This window comes from Notothenia rossii (assembly GCF_949606895.1).
Source record: "Notothenia rossii genome assembly, chromosome: 4".
Taxonomy (NCBI): Eukaryota; Metazoa; Chordata; class Actinopteri; order Perciformes; family Nototheniidae; genus Notothenia; species Notothenia rossii.
In genome coordinates, this window is record NC_136902.1 from 17,079,287 (window position 1) to 17,101,736 (window position 22,450).

A 22,450-nucleotide genomic window follows, 5' to 3' on the forward strand; every position below is an offset into this window, starting at 1 on the left:
GGCTATATACAAAAGGCTAATTCTCTAAGCTTACGGAAAGTAAGCTAACCATACTTTCTTTCAGAGGATTATACACTAATGAACAAATAGTTAGGAATATTATTTTCCATTTCTGAATCCGACACACTGGTCCGTTTTAGTGGGCTTATACTGATTGCAATGTGCACTATAAACCACTGAGATCCTTTGGATTTCTATTGGGCTGCTAACTGGATCAAATGTGCCATGTTAAATATAGAGGGAAGGCCCAGTTGTCTCCCCAACAACAGCAGAAAGCCCAATCTAGTAGTGGATGGGGCTGGGGGGTTGGAAAACACCAACACGAAAGCATCATATCACCATCTGCCGTATCAAAGTCCAAATGTCCTCTTACTGTAGGTCCTGGGGTGGAAATCTAGAGTGTTGGATGTTTTTCTCTCAACTGTATCCAACCAATAATGAGTGAGTGTATCTTGGAAACAACTCACACAATTCCGCATTTTGGCTGGAATATGGTCATTTACAAAGCTTATTTTGTTGATTGCACATAATAGACAGATTCTCTCATGCTTGGGCACACAATACTCTACCCTTTTTTCTGCACTCTGAGCTTGTTGTTGCTACTTGTGTCTTGGCTCAAAGCGGTAGTGTTTCTCTCTCCCTCCCTCTCCCTGTATGTGCCTGGGCCTGGCTTGTTGACTTTAGCCGGCCCATGTGTTGTGCCGCTGCCAGAGGGGCTGGTTCTTGGCTCAGCCGAAGCCAACAGAAGTTGAGGGAGGGAGGAAGGTAAGAGGGTGTGTGTGTGGGTGTGAGAGAGTGACTGTATGATTTTGTTTGTGTATGTACTACTTAAGTTGGCCAAATGCTTCAATCAGAGACAAACACAACATGCTCAACCTCACCACACACACACAGACACACACACACAGACACACACACACACACACACACACACACACACACACACACACACACACACACACACACACACACACACACACACACACACACACACACACACACACAGACACACACACACACACACACACACACACACACACACACACACACACACACACACACACACACACACACACACACACACACACACACACACACACAGTTAATGGGATCAAGACTTCCCTATTGAGGCATAGCACCTGTCTCATAAAACACATGTTTATCAGTGACAGGGCTCGTAATTTCACAGTTTAGAGCATGGAAGGTGTCACTACTAGTACACTAAATAACCTCAGTGCGTATGTGCCTACACATCTTCATCTGCATGTATGGAGGAGGACATGTTTATGATGTCATCATTACATTTACTGCACACTATAAACCGTGGTTGGACTAAAATACTTTAGTAAACATCCAGTTTTCAGCAGTCAAAACACAAAAACCCAAAGCACCCTTCCGCCCAAACATGCACATATAGCCCCACTTTGTTGACAGATATCTCTGCTCGACAATCACCTCTTTCTGGGCGCTAAATAGAGGTATGCCTAATTTAACTTGCTCTAAAATAAGAATAACCAGACAAGATAACTCTTCCGTTTGTACAGTCGCTCTTAAGATATTTATTGCTGCCAAGTTTAATGGTTCCTAAATGATTTCGCAAACGGACGTGAATTTATAGAGAGAGCAGCGTGGCAATTTTTGTTTGATAAATCAACTTGATCTAAATCTTTAAAACCTTTTTAAGTTGTAAATTCCAAAGAGTTGAATTCAGAGTTATTTTCTTTCCTTATTTCATGTAAATTAATCCAAAGGCTGAGTGGCTAGAAGGCGGGGCTAATGGACTTCATATACTATGAAAGCAAACTATTTTGGCTTCATGCGACACAGAGTACCTTTTCAAATGAATGAACTGTACCCTACACCTGACACTGTATCTGATTTCCAGTATACATCCCTTAAGTAAAGGATGACGCAGCTGGTTTTTCAGATGGCAGAGCATGGCAAGCATCTGTATCTAACTTGGTGTAACCATTATTATTAAAGTCAGCAACAGACGATTAGCTCCGCAGCCGTCACCATGAGTCAGAGCCAATCATCAATGGTTTCTTTTCAGAATGGATGTCTAAAACAAGCCATTAGTTTTGTTTATCGCTTAACACATGCACACACTGAAACACAACAACTGTCTCCAGATGTAATAAAATTGTGGTGAGGACCGTGCCTCTGCCGGGAAGCAGAGGAAGGAAAAAGCTCTCTGTCAGGAAATCAGAGAAGGTTTGGGGGGGCTACGGCATTAATGGGGTTTGGTGTGTGTGTTGGTAATCCTCTGTGTGAGTGTGTGAGTACGGGAAATGGATATCAAAGTTTGAATAATCTCCTGAATCAACTAATAGCCCAGGGGACCTTCTTAAATGTTAGTTTTTTTCGGTTTCACTGACACACACCAAAGACAGACAGTGATATGCTATCAGTGTACTTTTCAGTACCATATAGTCAATTTATTCAACTCTAAAGTCAAGCTAACAACATGTGGTCCGGGTTTGCAACAAAATGATAAAAACAGCACAGAAATATTATTAAGAAAGAGTCGCAGGCCAACAAATAAGAAGCGTGTCCCTGGCAATCTCCGTTTAGTGCTAAAAACAAGGCTAATGACTGAAACAGGACACGGCTAATCTTCTTATCTCTTTATCTCTCATCAAGACTGTGTGTGTGTGTTTATGCATATGTATGTGTGTGTTGTGCATATGTGTGTTACCCGCCTATGTCTTCTGTCTAAGCTTTAGTGCAGATATTGTTCTTTGCATACTGTGATCCTCTCCTTGTTGGTATTTATATTGTTTTGCACACAAACTGTCACACACACAGATGCACAGTTAACCCTTTTGTTTTAAAGTGTTGAAAACCAGCCTCTTTTTGTGTGGACATGGCTGCGTAGCGTTCGGTAATTCCTTCATATCTAGTACATTCCTCTGTGATCTGTTTGCCTCCCATCCAAAGCATTCTCATCGGTGTGGGAGCTGAAACACTATCTAAACTTTTTCGATGTCCATAAAGTTTTAAAGTCTCTTCTATGAGTGGGTGTGTGAGCAGGTACACGCACGCTCGCTGATTTACGGCGTACTTTTGTTTGTGTTTTTGGACTCCAGTCTGAAGTTTTTGCTCCCAGTATGTGTGTGTGTGTGTGTGTGTGCACTGCGACTCCGAGTGGATCTCAGCCAGGGCTCAGGGCTTGGCTGAGAGAACGCCTCAAACCAGTTTACTCTGGTTGTGTAGTGGAGAAGTCTGGGGGCGGGACAGGGACCTCTTAAAGCTGCAGACCATGTGTGTCTCTGCCTCTGTCTCTCTTGTGTGTTTCCCTGCTTTGTGTTGCATCTGTGTTTAATCTGTTCATATGTTGTAACATTTGATAGGATTGGGATTTGCATATGACATAGCGGTACATGGTCAACACATATTCACTTTATTGTATTAGCTTTGACGGTTTGTTTTTTGGGGGGATTTTTTGACACAAGAATATCAATCAGTTTATGTGTGTGCACAAGTGTGTGGGTGAGTCCTTGGCCGCTCTGAATTAATTCCCCCTGTTTTGTTTCGGACATAACAGAGGTTAAAAGTGCAAAAAAGAATAGATGAAGAGAAAGGCTGCTTGAGGCTGAGAAACGTTGTGCTTCTTTGCAGTATGACACAAATTACTGTGCTCAATAACATTTGTATTAGAATACTAGATGGTGTAATGCCACTCTGAGCTTACTGTGAATTTGTATGTCTTAGCAAAAGAGCACTTTGTGTGTGTGTACGCTGCAAAAATCTACAGTATTTAGGTTTAAGCTGAGGGTTGACTGCTCAGCATGGGGTGTACTCTCGGTCTCTCTGAGGTTGCACAAGCTGTGCAGAAACACACCACAAAACCTGTTCACTCTCAGGGCTTTCCGTTATATCTTCATGTGCGCACACACACACACACACACACACACACACACACACACACACACACACACACACACACACACACACACACACACACACACACACACATGCTCATACTCAAACACACACGCACACACGCACACACGCACACACGCACGCACACGCACACACGCTCATAATCAAACACTTTATTCACTCAGACTGCTTTAAGAATTTCTTAAGTGGTGATATTTTGGGGGTCTACAGAGATTTATAGATTTCTCTGGGGACCAGTCCAGGCTTTTTCTTCTGAAATAACTTTCCATTACTCAGGCAAAACAACAAACTGTTTTAAAGTGTTTTGCTGAAATTGTGTTTGTTCAAACATATTAAGACAAGAGCAGCGGTGTTGACTTTCCTTTTCTACATGTGTGTGTTTTGCAGGAGGCCCTCAGGTCATGCTGATAAGGAAGTGATGGCTGCCACCGTCCTGACCTCACTGTCCACATCTCCGCTGGTGCTCAACCCTTCCTCTGCTCCACCAGGTAACATCACAGCCTCTGCTGCATTCTGCCCTTAAAACATACCTGCAATGGAAACTGCTCCATCAAACACTGACTCATCCACTGTATGAAACAAATGAATGTCACCTTTCATTATGCAGAGGAGTTACTATGTGAAGCGGAGGGGCAGTGGGAACAAAATCTCATCATCAATCAGCTGATCTTTGTTATGCTAATGAGACTGATCAGCTGAGTCATTTATCATTTTTCATCTAATAAAAGGGACTCTTACAGTATCATGAGCTCGATTATCTTATCTTTGTATACATTCATGTTACCCAAGCCTAGCGCACTTGCTGCCAATTGTTCAGACGTGACCTTATCACCGCAGACGGTCAAAGTCCCATCTGCTTTTTTGCCAGCATAAAACAAAGGCTACTGTTATTGAGTAAGGCAACATGTAGCAGTTTAAATGCCATCATCCATCGGACACTTCTGGGGCGGGAGTGGTTCAGTCTGTAGAGGATTGGACTTTGGACCGAAGGGTTGCCGGTTCACGGAGTGTGGACTGGTACTGGAGAGGGGCCAGTTCACCTCCTGGGCCACTGCCGAAGTGCCCTTGAGCAAGGCACCTAACCCCCAACTGCTCACTGGCGCCGGCTGGACTGGCTGCATCCGCTCTGACCTCTCAACTGCATGTGCATGTGTGCATATAACTGTGTGTGTATATGTATGTGCATGTTCTAAAAAGTGTGTACTGTATGACCTCTATAAAAACGCATGTGTGTGTACGGCAGAGTGGAAACTGAATGTCCCCCTCCGGGATTAATAAAGGTCCATCTTCTTCTTCTTCTGTATTAATTGTCAAAACAAATCAGTTGTCTATATCAATGAGAGTTTCATTGTAAGATTCAGCAGTCAGTGTGGTAAAAAATATGCCTTCTCAAACCTTGTGAGAATGTTGGTGCATGAATGCAACTTATGTGTTTTGGTAAATGCCACATCAAAATGAGATTCTTTTTTCCTATTTTAGATTAAATGTCTTTTTTTTATGGGACACTGGTAGGAGGTAAAATGATATTATTTGTTTCTCTTAAAGCTTTACAGTAGTACATTCTGGGTAACGTAATCCTCATAAACACATTGATCTATGCAACACATTAACAGGGATTCAGATCCTTATATTCCTATAGGAAAACATGATTGGTTCGTATATGTTAATCCCCTACATACAAGATGTTAGGTTTTTTTTCTATCTTGGGGTTTAGGTTTTGCCTTCCCCATGTTTTGGCCCATTAATGTCCAGTCAAGCCGGTGCGATTATCTAGTATTTTAGGTTGAAAGGCCAATGGGTATAGGAAGGGTTAGTGGGCCAAGACTTAGCGAGATAATATGCTACCTTGTCAAGGAAATGAAAGCTGTGTTGGGCTTAATTTGCAAAGATGAGAATAGATAAATGAAAAATGTCAACTTTATATAACATATTAGGATATATGCATCAAATAGGCTTTCATGGTTTATGGCTTTTGTGAGCTTTTACATTTTCATTTCCATTACGGTTACGATCCAGGTCAGGATTGGGAGGCTGTCCAATCATTATGTTACTATACTTTTATTTCAGGTCTTTAAGAGTAGTGTGCACTTACCATAATGTTCACATATGATCTTCTTTGTATATATAATACATATGTTAACCGTTTGCATTCTTTGACCTGCAGTCCCAGAGCCAGGCAGCAGGGCTTGGAAAGACGTGCTGTCAAATAGCTACAGCAGTTCCACGAGTGGTAACTGGAGCTGGGACACCAGCGACCAATCAGTGCCCTCCACACCGTCACCGCCTCTTTCCAATGATGCCAACAAGAACTTCCCTCTCTTGACCCCGGGGGATGATGTTAATGAAGATGTCCCAGAGAGCACACACTTCATGTTTGAGGACCCAATACCTCGTAAGCGAAAGGTAAAAATGAATCTTCAGTTAGCATTTATATATGACTCGATATATGTATGGCACTTAATTTATAAATCACTGATGCAAATTAACTTTGGCTAAATAATTACTATGGCTCCTGAACAGGATAGGATAGGGTTTGATGACTAAGCACAACAAAGATATTAGATTAGAAACACATCTGCTAATTGATCAGATATAATTTATCACACATCTAATCAAACTGACTGTATATTATGAAATAAGTAAGTTGAACTCAAGTTGAAATCCACAGTTAATACGGTTTGTCACATCTGTGGTTGTGTGGTTATGACAGCAGCCCCAGATGCTGTCTGTTCAACTTTAATCCTGTGCATCCAAAAAATGCACATGCTGAGTAATACTTCATGGCCACAGCTTTACAGACACAACTATGATGTGCTTTAATATTTCTTTAGTAACCCAGTAGAAAACCAAACCATGGTAGCACCATGAAGTTTAACAGCAGCAGTTCCTTTCTGCATGTCTGGATCAAAAGGTTAATTCTTAATTTTGTAACTTTAGAAATAGTCCTCTCTTCATTCTTCTCACAGAGCACAGGAAGAAAGGTTAGTAAGAATTAAGGAGAGGGTTGGTTGCACAGCAGCAATTAGCAAAAGCTTGAAAGGGTGCTTACAAAGGAGGTTTAATGCAATACTCATGGTAGCAGCAAGAGGAAAAAAGGAATTCTCGAGATGAATTTCCTCTAGCCCTACAGCCACGAGAAGAGCTCATATACTGTACAATATGCAGGAGTTTTCAATTCCCTCTCCCTGGAGTGGAGCAGTAAAGATTATTGAGCTGCTGAATATATCCAAGGACGATGCTGCCAGTGACCCATGCCATACCATAGATAAGCTGACAGGAAATGAAGTGGGATGACCCGGGCTTGGAGGAATATAGACACACAAGTTGTTCGGAAGAGAGCTAAACTATGAGCTCACCGGCCGGCTAGCTTAGTGCCGCAATATAGCCGACGACAGCAACCCTAGAGGTCTAAGCCTTCTGTGAGCGGCGGCCCCTTCAGTTGGATGCTGTTTGATTTTGAGCAGGCACTGGGTTAAGAGGATTATTAAACATCACTGTCATCAGTCGTACTGTAACAGTGTTAAGATGCAAGGAAAATGCTCAGGGAATTAAGTGATTTGGGATTGTTTGTGGGATTAAAGGCTGGCTTTGCTGTGTCATTTGTATTAGTTGGGTTGTTTAAGACCTCATTTACACGCAAACGAACAAAATACGATATCAAAAAGTCTTCCGTTCACACGAGACTGCTTGAAAGCGCTGGACACGCTGTAGTACATACGTTTGGCCCCCCAGAGCGTTCCGTTTGCAGATCTATCCACCTTGGGACCCGTTATCGTTTGCGGGGTCTATTTCCGCATTTCCGTTACGGCCTCGTGTGAACGAACGGGCTATACGAAAGAGAAAAGTAGCGGATACAACCGTTTGCGTTCTCATGTAAACAGCACCTATAACACCATCAGGGGACGTGCTTTTAGCCAAGCCCCACTTGAGAATTGTATTTGCATGTTGCTGTTAAATAAGAAAGGGAGTGGTAGGTGTCGAGGAACAGTTCAGAGACAGAGCAGTGTAGCAGAGATTACATAGCCATTGATAAAAAAAAACCTGTTCTACTCTTTCTTCACTGGCTCAGTTTTCCTCCCTCCCTTTTCTGCCCTCCTACTGCCAGAGGCTGCTGAAAGGGAATGACAGTACACACCCACTGTTTTACATTAAAAGAGATGCAGGTCCCTGCCTGCTCATCGGACAGCTGCCAGCCCCTGATAGGCAAAAGGGAAAATGAATTGAAAACAAATCCATCTATATATCTCCTCATGGCTTGCTTATGAATAAAGGAGAGTTATCCTTTGTTTGTGTAAAAGCAGGATCAAATGTGATAAGCATTTACAAACGGTACATTTGACAAAGAAGTTATTGTGGTTGTCACAGGTGTCTACGTCTACAGGGAAATGGCGGTGTACTTGTGGTTATATTTAGTTGTACTTTTTTGAGAGGCCCTGAATGTTGTTTTAAACTTTAGGGGCACCCCCCAGGCTGCACCCTCACACCAAACTATTTATGTTATCATCTCCAACCGAGCTCACAACATGAACAGAGAGTAGGAGGAGTTCAAATCTAAAGAGTGCATTTAGTCCACTCATCGATCAGTCAGGGACATGCATGTATTAGCAGGCAGACAGAAAATAGTTCAGTTTCGTTGTCTGTCCTGTTTGCCTGTCCCTGTTTTCTCCGATGTCTAAATCTTTCTCTTTTACTCTCTATGTGCCTGAACTTGTCACATATCGGATTTCTATTTTTATAGACTTGCTGCTCTAATAGCTTCCAAATGAGGTGTAGTGTTTGGCCCCTTGTAGCGTGGCATTCAATCTCCCACGAAGGCCTTTGTAGTGAGGCTGCTTATGAGATACACACACACACAGGAACGTGACATTACACGGCACACCGCATAAACCTCGATTTCCCATAATCAGTGTTCTGCTGAGAATATGTTCAATTTCAGCACCGTTTCTACCTTGTCTGACAGCGGGTATTTCAAGCCTTTGGTTCAGAATCAGAATAGCTTTACTCGTTCCACGGAGGGGACATTTGCATTTGTTACAGCAAGAAAAGAGACAGCTTAATATTACCTAAGAAGCATGCATTAAAAAAAAATAAAGATAACAAATTAAGAAGAAAGATTACACAATTTACAAAATGCACATCCTGTAACAGTTCTGAGGGACAGTGGGGGAAAAAAGTATTTAGTCAGCCACCAATTGTGCAAGTTCTCACACTTAAAAAGATGAGAGGCCTGTAATTTTCATCCTAGGTATACCTCAACTATGAGAGACAAAATGAGAAAATCACATTGTCTGATTTTTAAAGAATTTATTTGCAAATTATGGTGGAAAATAAGTATTTGGCCACCTACAAACAAACAAGATTTCTGGCTCTCACAGACCTGTACCTTCTTCTTTAAGAGCCTCCTCTGTCCTCCACTTGTTAACTGTATTAATGGCACCTGTTTGAACTCGTTATCAGTATAAAAGACACCTGTCCACAACTTCAAACATTCACACTCCAAACTCCACTACGGCCAAGACCAAAGAGCTGTCAAAGGTCACCAGAAACAAAATTGTAGACCTGCACCAGGCTGGGAAGACTGAATCTGCAATAGGTAAGCTGCTTGGTGTGAAGAAATCAACTGTGGGAGCAATTATTAGAAAATGGAAGACATACAAGACCACTGATAATCTCCCTCGATCTGGGGCTCCACGCAAGATCTCACCCCGTGGGGTCAAAACGATCACAAGAACGGTGAGCAAAAATCCCAGAACCACAGAGGGGGACCTAGTCACTGACCTGCAGAGAGCTGGGACCAAAGTAACAAAGGCTACCATCAGTAACACACTACGCCGCCAGGGACTCAAATCCTGCAGTGCCAGACGTGTCCCCCTGCTTAAGCCAGTACATGTCCAGGCCCGTCTGAAGTTTGCTAAAGAGCATTTAGATGATCCAGAAGAGGATTGGGAGAATGTCATATGGTCAGATGAAACCAAAATAGAACTTTTTGGTAAAAACTCAACTAGACGTGTTTGGAGGAGAAAGAATGCTGAGTTGCATCCAAAGAACACCATACCTACTGTGAAACATGGGGGGGGAAACATCATGCTTTGGGGCTGTTTTTCTGCAAAGGGACCAGGACGACTGATCCGTGTAAAGGAAAGAATGAATGGGGCCATGTATCGTGAGATTTTGAGTGACAATCTCCTTCCATCAGCAAGGGCATTGAAGATGAAACGTGGCTGGGTCTTTCAGCATGACAAGGATCCCAAACACACCGCCCGGGCAACGAAGGAGTGGCTTCATAAGAAGCATTTCAAGGTCCTGGAGTGGCCTAGCCAGTCTCCAGATCTCAACCCCATAGAAAATCTTTGGAGGGAGTTGAAAGTCCGTGTTGCCCAGCGACAGCGCCAAAACATCACTGCTCTAGAGGAGATCTGCATGGAGGAATGGGCCAAAATACCAGCAACAGTGTGTGAAAACCTTGTGAAGACTTACAGAAAACGTTTGACCTCTGTCATTGCCAACAAAGAGTATATAACAAAGTATTGAGATGAACTTTTGTTATTGACCAAATTGTTATATTAAATTGTAATATTTTCCACCATAATTTGCAAATAAATTCTTTAAAAATCAGACAATGTGATTTTCTGGAATTTTATTTTCTCATTTTGTCTCTCATAGTTGAGGTATACCTAGGATGAACATTACAGGCCTCTAATCTTTTTAAGTGGGAGAACTTGCACAATTGGTGGCTGACTAAATACTTTTTGCCCCACTGTATATATATATATATATATATATATATATATATATATATATATATATATATATATTGCACATAATTGGTATTTAACAAAAAGCGGCAAACTAAAGGCTTGCATGCAAATATTCACACAGGGAAAGATGTAATGACATATATTTGTTTTTTATGTTAACACTCATGTGGGGAACATCTCTCTTTCAGAACTCCATGAAGGTGATGTTCAAGTGCTTGTGGAAGAACTGTGAAAAGGTCCTCAGCACCTCCTCAGGGATCCAGCGACACGTTCGCACCGTCCACCTGGGGTGAGTTTCAAAACTGAACTCATGTAATGCTTAGTTAATGAATCCAGCTAGGATTCTTGACTATAAACCTAAGACTAAAGCTGTCAATCATTTTCACAGTATTTAAAGTTCACCCCCTTAGCTCGTAGTGTTTTGTTTCTCCATAAAGTATTACAAGCTGCCTAGTTTGTGTATTATGCGTTCAGCCACATCTTTTGTCTTAGCTAAACCATTACACACTCGCCCACACATCCACACACCGCCAGCAGGCAATATGATGATATGTATGAGTCACATTGATTATCTTTATAGTGGAACAAGCAGTATTTAAAAGTTTGTTTTTTGCTTGTATTCATGTTTTTTTTTATTCACAACTGCAGGCTTTTTTTCACTTTGATAAAGACTTTCACTGTGTAGGTGTCAGTGAGGCATTGCCACTCGTGGGTAGAAATGTTAAACTCTGTGATTTAAATAATGTAGTAATACAAGAAAAGGATATATGACTACTCACAGCGTGGATGCCACTTAACTGTCTTTACATACGACTTGATTGTGTAGTACAGCTTAGAGCTAAATATAAAGAAACCGATTCCTTTTGTTTTGTAATACTTAAAAAAATATAATTAGAAATGTGTGTGGTTTATTGAAGCTATCCAGTGCACTGTTATTACACACTGCTTCAGGTACATGTGAGGTATTATAACATTAGTTTTTGGAAAATCCTCAAAAAACTGTCCTCACAGTTATTGTCATTTCATCACCAGCTTGTTTATTTGAGCAGCCGTGCAGCACACTGGCTCTTACTGCCCCCTGCTGCTGGGAAGCGATACCACTTTCTGCACATCTATAAGTGACAGCTGTGCTTAGGTCAGAGGCAGTTCAGTCAAATTGAAGATCACTGCTAAAGTTATTGTCATCTTTAATGGCTACTACAATCAGAAGTCACTATGTTTTAAATGGAGCTTTTATGCTTTGAGGTCACATTTATTTTGTTACTTCTTAATATGTTTTTCATATAAATAAAAACACATACATGTGTGCAAAAAATGGCTGAATTTGTCTGTGCCTTTGCTTCAAAATGATACTTAATAGTTAAAGCAAGATAAAGGGAAACCACAAATAATTATTAGACAATTTGATATTATAAAAACCCCCAAAATAAACAATATCCTTTAGTGCACTGAAATGTTTTCTGTTTCATTTCCATATAATTGTCTAACAGCATGAACATATTAAGCATACTTAACATAAACCAGTGGAGGTATCAGTCATTAGGTCAATGCTCCTCAAAGAAATGTCAATTTTAGATTATTGAGCTGCGCCAACTACTACATGTTTGCAGATAAAAGAAAATTAGTGGCCTGCAAAAATAATGAGTAAGATGAGTGTTTCAGCTGTGGTAGTAAAGCACTTATCTTCAAAGCTGAACATGTATTTAAAATGGAGTTAAGAGAAGTTAAGAGAAGTTAAGAGAAGTTAAGAGAAGTTAAGAGAAGTTAAGAGATCCTTCAGAGTTTCTAAGCTGCTCCTTTCCTGCAGGCGAAACACCGACTCGGACTCGGATGGAGAGGAGGACTTTTACTACTCAGAGATCGAGATCAACATGGACAGCCTGACGGAGGGCTTGTCCAGCCTCACCCCCACCTCCCCCACCACCTGCGGCCCCCCGCCCGTCTTCCCTCCACCGCTCACTGCTGTCCCTCACTCCGAACGCATCAACATGAACAGTTCTCACAGCCCGACCCCGACGCTGCTCAGCCAATCAGCGCCCTCCACCCTCTGCCACATCCGCACTGACCACGCCTACCAGGTATTTCCCACAACACACACACCACAATCATTTTGAAAAGCTAATTATGCGTTAAAATACAATTTTAAGTGAAGTAAAGGGGTGTTACAGAGAGGTTCAAGCCTACGAATCGTACTCTCAAGAGTTAGACATGTCAGTTAAAATAATCGCCCTAGTTGGTATTATACAAAGCCACAAAGTGTTAGGTTTCTATGGTAGAGAATCTGCAGGGGAAGATTTTGAGATGAATGTATGAAATAAGCTCCGGGGTCAGAGTATGATCCTTGACTCCCACACCACTGTGGGGGAGAGAAATGAAAAAAAGACTTTCTTGCAAATATTAATACAAATTCACACACATTATCAATATTTTAAAGTAGGAAAAGAGAATAAATCCTGTTTGCATTCCTGCTCGGCGCATTTATTTTGAACTGCTTTGTAGCATTTTAGGTATTCATGCCTCCTCTCTCTTCTTCTCCTCGTCCTTCCTCTTCTTTTCTTCGTCAATCTGTACAAATGCATGTGCACTCCTCACTCGGAAGCCCTTGAAGTTGAAAATGAAATGGTTTCAGGTGGAGAAACACATTTGGTTAAAGCATAAGCATCGTTCTATATTGAATATTGAATTCAGTCCTTCTCAATGGTTCAAGGCTATATGAAACTTTCAGTTGCCATGACAACTTAAAATGCACATGAAAATAGAGTTTCAGTTTATATATGCAGCACGAAAACTACACTAGCTACTGGTCATGCACTGTCCTTATACTCTTCTCTTTAATACCGCTAACTAGATGTTCTGCTATTCTTCAAGCGGTCTTAAAACAGTTGTGTGCCTAATTCCTAATCTGCCTGTCAGTTAGGGCTGGGCAACGTGGAGAAAATGTATAAAAATCAAATACGAAAACATTTTGGCCAAATATCTCAGGTCCTTTACCACGATGGTGGGTTGTAGGCTTGTGCTTTCACCAAATATTTACAGATGGTTATTTTTGGATTAAAAATGATTGTCAATAATGTGGACATAATTGAAGACAAATAATGGAAGAGCTATAACAGTTAAAGTTCAGAAATGACGTCACCACGCTGTAGTTTAGCTTTCAGAAACAGCAAAACAAATACCTATACTGCATCTGACAGTCTGAGACCATATCTAGTTTTTATCAGGATATCAATTTGCTGCCGAGCCAGTCTCGTTTATCTCTAATCGTAAAACACACGCACCTTTTCTGTAAAGTTGTCACAGTGGGCACAGTTTGTTCTAGTTACCTGATCCTTTGATATTTAGGTGCATTGTATAAGTAGAGCTTCACAAATGCCTCTCCTGCTCAGTTTTTGATCTTTTTTTCTGTACTGTCCTCCTCCCTGTTTCTCTCTGCGCTATCCCTGTGTCCCCTCCTGTCTGTTGTGTCCCCTTCTGGCTGTGGCGGGGGGGTGGTCCATGTTCCAGGCCAATGCTCCAGTGAGAATCCCAGTGGGTCCTGAGCTGGCTGGGTTAGGCAATGGTAATGGCACCGGGCCTGGACATGGGACTGGGAACGGCATCAGTGTGTCATGGCAATCCCCTCATGTCCTTTTCAAAGGCGTCCTGGTGAGTGAGGCTTTGTCTCACGGCTTTTTATCCTAATCTAAGTGCCGTTTCCACTTGTTACCACTTTTCATAGCTATCTTTTTGAACTTTCCCTTTTCCTTTATACCATCTTATTATATACAACATCTGTCTTTTCATTTATATAGTACTATCAATCCAATGAGGCTTGACATAAAATCCAGAGAAGAATACATTAAACCAGATGTGCATGCAAAGTCAAAGTCAACTTTATTGTCAATCTCCCAGTTTGTGTGTACAGACAGAGAGATCGAAAAACCGTTTCCCACAATCCTGAATATAAAAATAAATGTTTATTAAGTTATGTGTCCAAATATGTATATACATAGAATCAAAGACACATTTTTACATGTTCACACATTAAGACCTAAATAAAAACACAACAATCAATATATACAAAATAACAGTCACTTCAGTATTTGAGTGTACATTAGTGCAAGATTGTACATAGAATGTGCAAAATATTATTGCCAGATAGTCCATAGCAGCGTAAGCAGGTGTTACTATAAACATTGCCAACGTTATATTCTATGTGCCTCCTCAATAAATGGAAATAAAAGATGAAGTACATTTTAGGAATAAAAGCAATCAAACTACAACAACAGTTAAGGTAACCCTAACATCATCATGGCCTCGAGTAGTCTGTTCAGAAGGCTGGGGCCAAAATGGCTGAAGCAGCGTGGTCATGAATCAGTCTGCGCTCACAGGACAGCCAGCAGACAGCCAGAGGACCTGAGGGATCGAGGGGGAACATTTTGTATCTTAGACGCATATCAGACACCAGGCCCAGAACTGTTTAAAGATTTAAAAAACAATAGAAGTCAGGAAACCACTACAAAAACATATGCAATGTGAGCTCTTATGGTCCTAGATAAAGAAAAAATGATTTTATATGAATTGATTTTGAACTGTGGCTTTCCTAGGCAGAGCAGAATGGATCGCATCAGGATAGTGCAGCCAGTTAATGACGATGGTGCAGATTCATCTTCCAACACTGGATTTAGCAGCGTGAGCCGCAGCACATATTTGACTCGGAACAACCTCATATAGGCATTTAATTCAACGTTTAGGGCAGAATGACTCCTACCTAATGTATTCAACATGGACTCAACCCCATTCATTGTCTTGCATTTGGTTGTGTCGCAGAAATATAAAGACTTTTAAAATCCCAATAATAATGCAGTCTGTGTTATCAGGAGCTTCTGCAATGCAAAATGGTGTGTCATCCAGGAATGTGTAATAACTGTTGCCTGTCTCCTGTTGTAGAGCGCTTTCAGAAGTTTTAAAGTACAGCTGTGCTCCCCAAGGCCGTATGGTGGCTCGTGTTAATCAGATGCAATAAAGAATATTCAGTATACGGTACTGTAGGGATAGCAACAGTGAATGCCATCCAAGGTCTGTCATAGAGAATCAAATGTTCAACAGTATTTAAAGCTGCAGGGAGACCGAGAAGACCAAGACAAATGATCTCGATTCTTAATTTACTCCTAATTGTCACTTAGACTTTCTCTGTGCTGTTAACCCTTTGGGCCCGGTTTTAATCTTGTGATATATCTTTTGGTGCACAGTTTGTGTGGGCGTCACCAAGCACACCTGCTAATTTGATGCATGTATGTGCAGTAGCGCAAAAGGGTTGGGTGACGGTGATAAATCAGAGGGTGTGAAGCATGGTCTTATCGCTCTGTGCCTATCACAGTGTCAATCGATTAATTGGCTTCTCTAATAAATCATGTCTTTGTCTCTGTAACGATTTAAACACGCAGGACTACAAATCTATACCTTGTATTTGACGCTGTAAATGGTTACCAGACTTCTTCAAATGGACAGCCGACCTTTGGCTTCGGCAGCATACTATGTGTCGAGGTGTAAGGACTTTATTGTGGATGTGTTTTTCCTTTTGACAGGGAGAGTATTAGTGTAACGTTCTAAAAGTCACTTATGATGTCTTTCTGCTTTACAGGGGCCTGTGATCCAAGTCCGGACCGTCAGCATCGGAGAGAAGCGTCAGCCGGCAGCCATCACACACAGCACTGTCATCAAGAACCACGCTTTAATAACGCCTGCTCCTAAATCAGCACTAGGAACCAGGTATTCTGCCGCCATTTGTCTGTGGAATTGCTTTGGGGTTAAGTGTACAATCAAAACATTTGGGTTAAAACATAAAACATTTCATCTTAATTGTTCTTTTTCTATTATCTTCCTTTGTTCTTATATCACAGTTCCTTTAAATAATCCCCCTTTTCAAAGATGGCCTCCCTGTATTGAATAGTTTTTATATTTGCTAAATGATGTTTACAAAGAAAGACTTGTGTTTTTATGTGGGTCTGCCCCCACACCTACATGCACATGTTTGTGTTTTTATGCCTGTGTGGGCGACGTCTGTGTTCATGTCCTTATGCTATCACATCTGCTGTTACCTAGGAAACCCCGTGGGGAAGCAAAGAAGTGCCGAAAGGTGTACGGCATGGAGAAGAGAGACATGTGGTGCACAGCCTGTCGCTGGAAAAAAGCCTGTCAGAGATTCACCGACTAATCCAGTCCCCTTCCCGTGTCTGTGAGATGAGTTCTTCCTCGCGCGGAGCGACAGCTGTAGACGGACTCTTCCACTGAGGAGAAGAGGGGGGGGGTTTCTCCACGATGAAGCGCTCTGCTCCTCCAGCCCAGCAGGGCGTTCGCCTTCTCTCTTCCCTGTTTGCAGCCACAAAGAGAAAATCAAATTGGTGGGTAAAAACAAACAAAAGAAATCAGCAAGAAAAAATAACTTTTTTAGACTTTTTGAAGACTGAAACATTTTCATCAATAACAAAAACATTTAAATTGGAATCTCCTGATATTTGTTCTCATTTCTCACAGCCTCAACTCCAGGCAATGTTTAAAGACTACGGATAAGCTTTTTGTTATGCTCTGTGGGTGATTTATATGAGCATCCTGTAGTGGATCATGACTTGTTGAAGGGTCAAGGGTCAGATGCACTCGCTCTGTAGCAGATCCTTTTTCCTTTGTCACTGTGTAAGGGACTTCACCCCTACCAAAGGCAGAACGCCTGTTCACATACAACCAACAGTTTAAATGTAAGCCTAATCCTGAATCTAGCATCACTGTTCTTCTGCAGCCTTACTGGATAGCAACGTTATGTTTAAGTACAAATTGTTCATCATCGACTTCCTGTTCCTTAAGCAACTTCAGTACAGCCAGCTTTACTTCATGTGATTTTGCAACAATATATATATATTTGTGGTACAAAAAGATTCCCCTTGGCCGAACAAACTATCTTTTGGCGATGAACACAATATATTAGATAGTTCTTCTTATTTGTTCTTATATGCACCTTGAAGAAATGAGACATATTATAGAGGATCACTGAAATGTCAGTGTCTGCCTGAAAGTGGATGTCTTGTATAGAGTTTATTTTTCAGCAATGTTTAGCTGAAGCAACGAGCACTTGCACTGTGCAATCGGCAGAATTATATCATTTATTATCAATATTGTCTTGCTTTGTGGTTGTTATTAAGGTGAGGCAGAAAGGCTCCGTTTTTTAACCTTTGACAACCAGTTATTCTAAAGAGATCGTTTACCACAATGAATGATAACTGCCCTTTGAAACGTAACTAACGTAACTTGACTGACTAATGTAACTTTTGTATGTAGAGATTTTAACCCAACAACCCGCTGATAAATCAGTCATTTGAAATAATCTCTAAACATTTTAAGAAGGAGATGTTTTTAGTTCTTTAGTCTTCAGAATAACGATCACTAACCAGCGTTGCAACATTTCTAGATGCCAAACTTCATAGGAAACAAGACTATCTCCTACTTTTTTAACTAAATGTTTTCAACCGTTTAGAAGGAGTTTTTGTTCTGGTCTAACATTTGGGAATGAAAAGTGAGAATCAAACCAGGGTGTAGGTGGTCGACTGATTGATAGTGGAGTAAAACAAATATTTCATCAGAGTGAAAGTAAAGATGTTTCTAGAATAGATCTGCAATATCAAGTTACTGGATGACAAGCGCTCTCTATTTAAAAGCCTTCCAAATGTAAGATTACATGTCATGTGGTAACATTTTTATATCGTAAGAAATTGTAATTTTTTGATATATCCCTTTAACCTGTATTTAAAAAAAATAAAGAATAGAGCAATATTGATTAATCTTTGAAAAAAGCACCCTTTAATTTAAAAACCTATATTGTGTTTCTAATGAAAATATAAAACAATGAAACCTTCCAAGCATGTCATTCTTCTTTGTAATTGTCATTACATGGCATGGATAGGACATTTAGGATTGATCTCCTACTGGTGCTGATACTAATGAAAGTAAAAGAAGTAACTACAAACCCAGAGTCATACTTAAGGACATTTTGAAATAATTATAGCATACCCTGAAGAGAGATCAACTTTTGTTATTCTTTCCAATCGTTAGTTACGTTATTTTTAATTGAAACGATTTTGATTAAAGACAATACTGATCTTGTCAAGATGATAACCTACTGCCCAAAAAACAGGCAAGTCAATGTATTTATTTAAACCAAACAAACCACACATCTGTATCCAAGGGCTTCACAATCTGTACAACATGAGACACTTTCTATCTTTAGACACTTAGCCCCTCTATTTGGATAAAGGGAAACCCCTCACCAGCAAATGCTCTGACCTGCTCTCAGAATCACGACACTAAATGTGTATTTTTGAAGATTGACGTTGTGCTGTTTGAATGTAGAGTCTGCGTTGTGTCTTCTACTCTCTAAGCGCTCCTGACACTGACGTGATCACCAAAGCATCGTAGGACAAACACAGTGTCCTCTCCTACACAAGCTTGGACTGAGGTGCATGACGACTTCAGACCTCTGTCGCCATAGAAACAACTGTGCTTTCCCCCTGTCGCCACAAGGTCACTCAGCTGTGTGCTGATGCCACATTAAAGGCGAACAGTTATCACTTCTCATAAAAGCTGAAGAGCAGATGCCTGTTAATTAGTGGCTTCAAGTCAAATAAATTAAGCACACTTGAAAACGATCATAGTAGTTAATGATATCTCATCAGTTCCAATAATAACCCACCATTTTGTTTGGATACAAACGATGTCTACCTGTAAATCTTGATCTCCAGTGGCATCCCAGATAATCTTCCTCCTCTTCTGGTCAGAAACTTCACAAAGTGCCAATGAAAAGAACATGAAAAAAGGAAAAAGCTATACTTACCTGATGAAATTGCACTATGTTGCGCTGCGCAAAAACATGTTTTTATACATGGACATTTTATATACAGACATTTTGAAGTGAAAGAATTTTCCTTTTTTATTTTCAAGGGGGCGGGAGGGATGTCGTCACTGCCCGATGGAATAAATGGGGTGTCAGGGAAAGGGTGTTTTGTACCTCTAGGGTCCCCCATTACTAGCAAGTAAACTTTACATTAAGTCACAGTTATTGTCTTGCTCTGTGTGTCAGATGTATTGCACTAAACACACTGGCTGTTTGTGAAGTGTGGTACTGGGAAGTACAGCGTGGTACTTAGGTAGTTAGTCACTCTGCCTTTCCTTGGAGGAGTGCCAAGGGCTTAAAGCAGCACCTGCCTTGTCTCCTGATTGGAAAACACCGGTCTTAGTCAGCGGCTACACATTGATGTCTAGATAACAGATGCTTTTACACTGCTTTATTGCCTGGAGTTTTGTTTCACAATACTCACACTTTTTATCCATAACATTTATGCTTCCTTTCTTATTTACGATTCCCTGAGCTGACGTAGTTGCTGCAGTTATTACTGCTGGAGACAGCTGTTACTGCTGTTTGTTGATGGAGTGTCACATTCAATCAGGTGTCTCTCCATCTAAAGCACTTTTAGATTTCACCAGCAGGATTAGAGGCCGATGTTTTGATATATTAACAGGCTCCTGTGGTGCTCACTATTTCACCTTCACCAGTCTTCATATTTCTGGTGGACCATCATCACCTTGAGGGAACTTCTTTTCATGTGGCACAAACGTCCATTTAGACTTTAGGATGAAGTGAGTAGATTTTGGTGGTCAAAGATCACTGTGACAAGACCCATACTTTAGTTCTGACAAAATCCACACAACACTTTTTGTTAAACCCCCTCAAAGTCCACATGTGCTATCTGAGTCTGGACGGACATGGATGTAAACTGCAACTTGGTGGAGGCATGACATTGTGAGGTGGTAACTGTAGTTTTTTCTTTGCACTAAAACTGGCCTGTGATGAACAAGACAGTTGGAGCTTGGCTTGTGTCAGCAGGGCCAGAAGAAAACTGCGGGTACAAAGTTGCTCTTGTGGAAATTGATGAGGAATGTTTGACCTGTGAAATGAGAGTAGAAACTGAAGTTGACTGTGCAGGGAAAGTTGATGGAGAGCAGACACGGGACACGCAGTGACGATATGGATGGATTAACAGTTTCAGGGCTTTCTTGTACATATGCAACATAAAGAGAAGTGTGAGGCTTTTCCATATACTGTTGTTTCCTTGTTATCTTGTTTTATGAAAAGTACACTTTTTTTACATTATAGTTGCTCAGAATATTTGATTGAGAAGCTATAGTGAACATAATACGTAGAAGATTCAATGTAGCTTTGAGGCAAAGGGGAGAAAAAAAACCTGTTGAATGTAAAACCCACAAAAACAAGTCTTGTTGTTGTTATAATTGCTCGCTAGTTTGTACTGCCTGTAGTAAACCTTCTTTTAACACCCACAGCTGTCGCCACACTGCTAAATCATATCATATAACGCAACCATGCAGTATTGCTTTACAATTTGACTTTGTGCAATGAGATGCTTTATAGGGGAACAAGAACTAACTTCAGTTTTGTGACGTCTGGGCTACTTGCTTACACTGTTGCTATTTGTCAAATGTCTTTCTCCCTGCCAAATGGCCATTTTCTTAACGTGTTTATCATCATCGTGAATGTTGTTTGTGGTTGTGACGTTTAGTTGTTGTTAGGCAGGATAACATTCGACCTTTGGTCACAATGAACATTTAAATGTTGTGGGTAAATCTATCCTGTCCTGCACATTCCAACTGACAGCACACTCACTGCTGAGTCTTCCCCTTGTTTCCTAACTGACGTATCCTTCCTCCTCACTACATTGATTCTTCTCACCTCGTCCTTTTGCATTACCTGTTGTTCTATCAAGCTTTACAGTGGTCCCACCCAAGCCTTTACCCAGTTTATTAAGCTAAATTAAACCCTTCAAATGTGCATCAAAAAAAGCCTTTATTTTTACTTCCACATGTTGAAATGGATGTGCTGCTTTCTTGAATGTCAATGTGTGTATCTGTGTGAAAACCAGCAGCAGCAAAGCCAATAGATCTCCTTCCAAATCAAATGTAATGTAATGCATTGCAATGGCAGCTCCTCCCAATTCTCTGCTTCCTCACGCTTTTATTATTCGTCCTTTATTTGTCAGACATTTGATGACCTTTTTTTTTCTCTTGTGTTTTTACTGAGCCTTAAACTGGCTGGTGTGAAAACTGACTCCTGCTTATTTTAGTTTTTCATTGATTGATTGATTGTCTGTTTAAATTAGTGTTTTTTTTGCATGTCTATCATTGCTATTTTTTTAGTTTTTTGTTTGGAGATACAACACTGAAGTGTTTTACATGTTAGATTTCCCTTTCCAGTAACTGATCACCCGAGGCTGATGTACGTTGTTCTCCTCAAAATATCAAAATAATCATTGCCGCCTGAAAAAGACACACAAAGCTAAAAGCAATTTTTTAAAGGAAACGTGACATCAGCCTCGGGTCTTACTGGAGGGCAACGTTTCTCCTGTGTGTGGGCTCGGCCTCTCTTCTTCATCAGCAGTCCCACGCACATGGAGGAAGCACTTTCTGAGGAGTGGTGCACTCAAGGAGTATTTGTGTGAATGTCAAGCCTATGACTAGTGCTTGAAAAGATGGATGACCATGTATGATGCTAATAATGTGATCTATGTGATGTAATGTGACAGGAAGAAAAATAAACCTGAATGGAAGAAGTCTGCTGTCAGATTCTATTTTAATCAGATGAATAATATTGAATGCATGATATGTTTATAATTGCGTATCTTCCAAAGAAGGACATGTAAAATCAACAGTCAGGATGAATTCCTTTGTGTTTACTTCCTTGGACTTGT

General features: G+C 40.8%; 1 protein-coding gene across 1 annotated transcript in view; it reads left to right on the forward strand.

Annotated features, from left to right (window-relative positions):
• Nucleotides 1-22,312, forward strand: part of slc2a4rg (SLC2A4 regulator) — a 48,275-nt gene extending 25,963 nt beyond the window's left edge. Inside the window, exons 3-8 of the mRNA XM_079678957.1 lie at nt 4,294-4,394; nt 6,071-6,309; nt 10,853-10,953; nt 12,472-12,742; nt 16,288-16,415; nt 16,749-22,312. Coding sequence (XP_079535083.1) covers nt 4,294-4,394; nt 6,071-6,309; nt 10,853-10,953; nt 12,472-12,742; nt 16,288-16,415; nt 16,749-16,860 — 952 coding nt within the window. The 3' untranslated portion in view covers nt 16,861-22,312. The remainder of the gene's footprint in view (nt 1-4,293; nt 4,395-6,070; nt 6,310-10,852; nt 10,954-12,471; nt 12,743-16,287; nt 16,416-16,748) is intronic.
• Nucleotides 22,313-22,450: the final 138 nt, after the last annotated feature.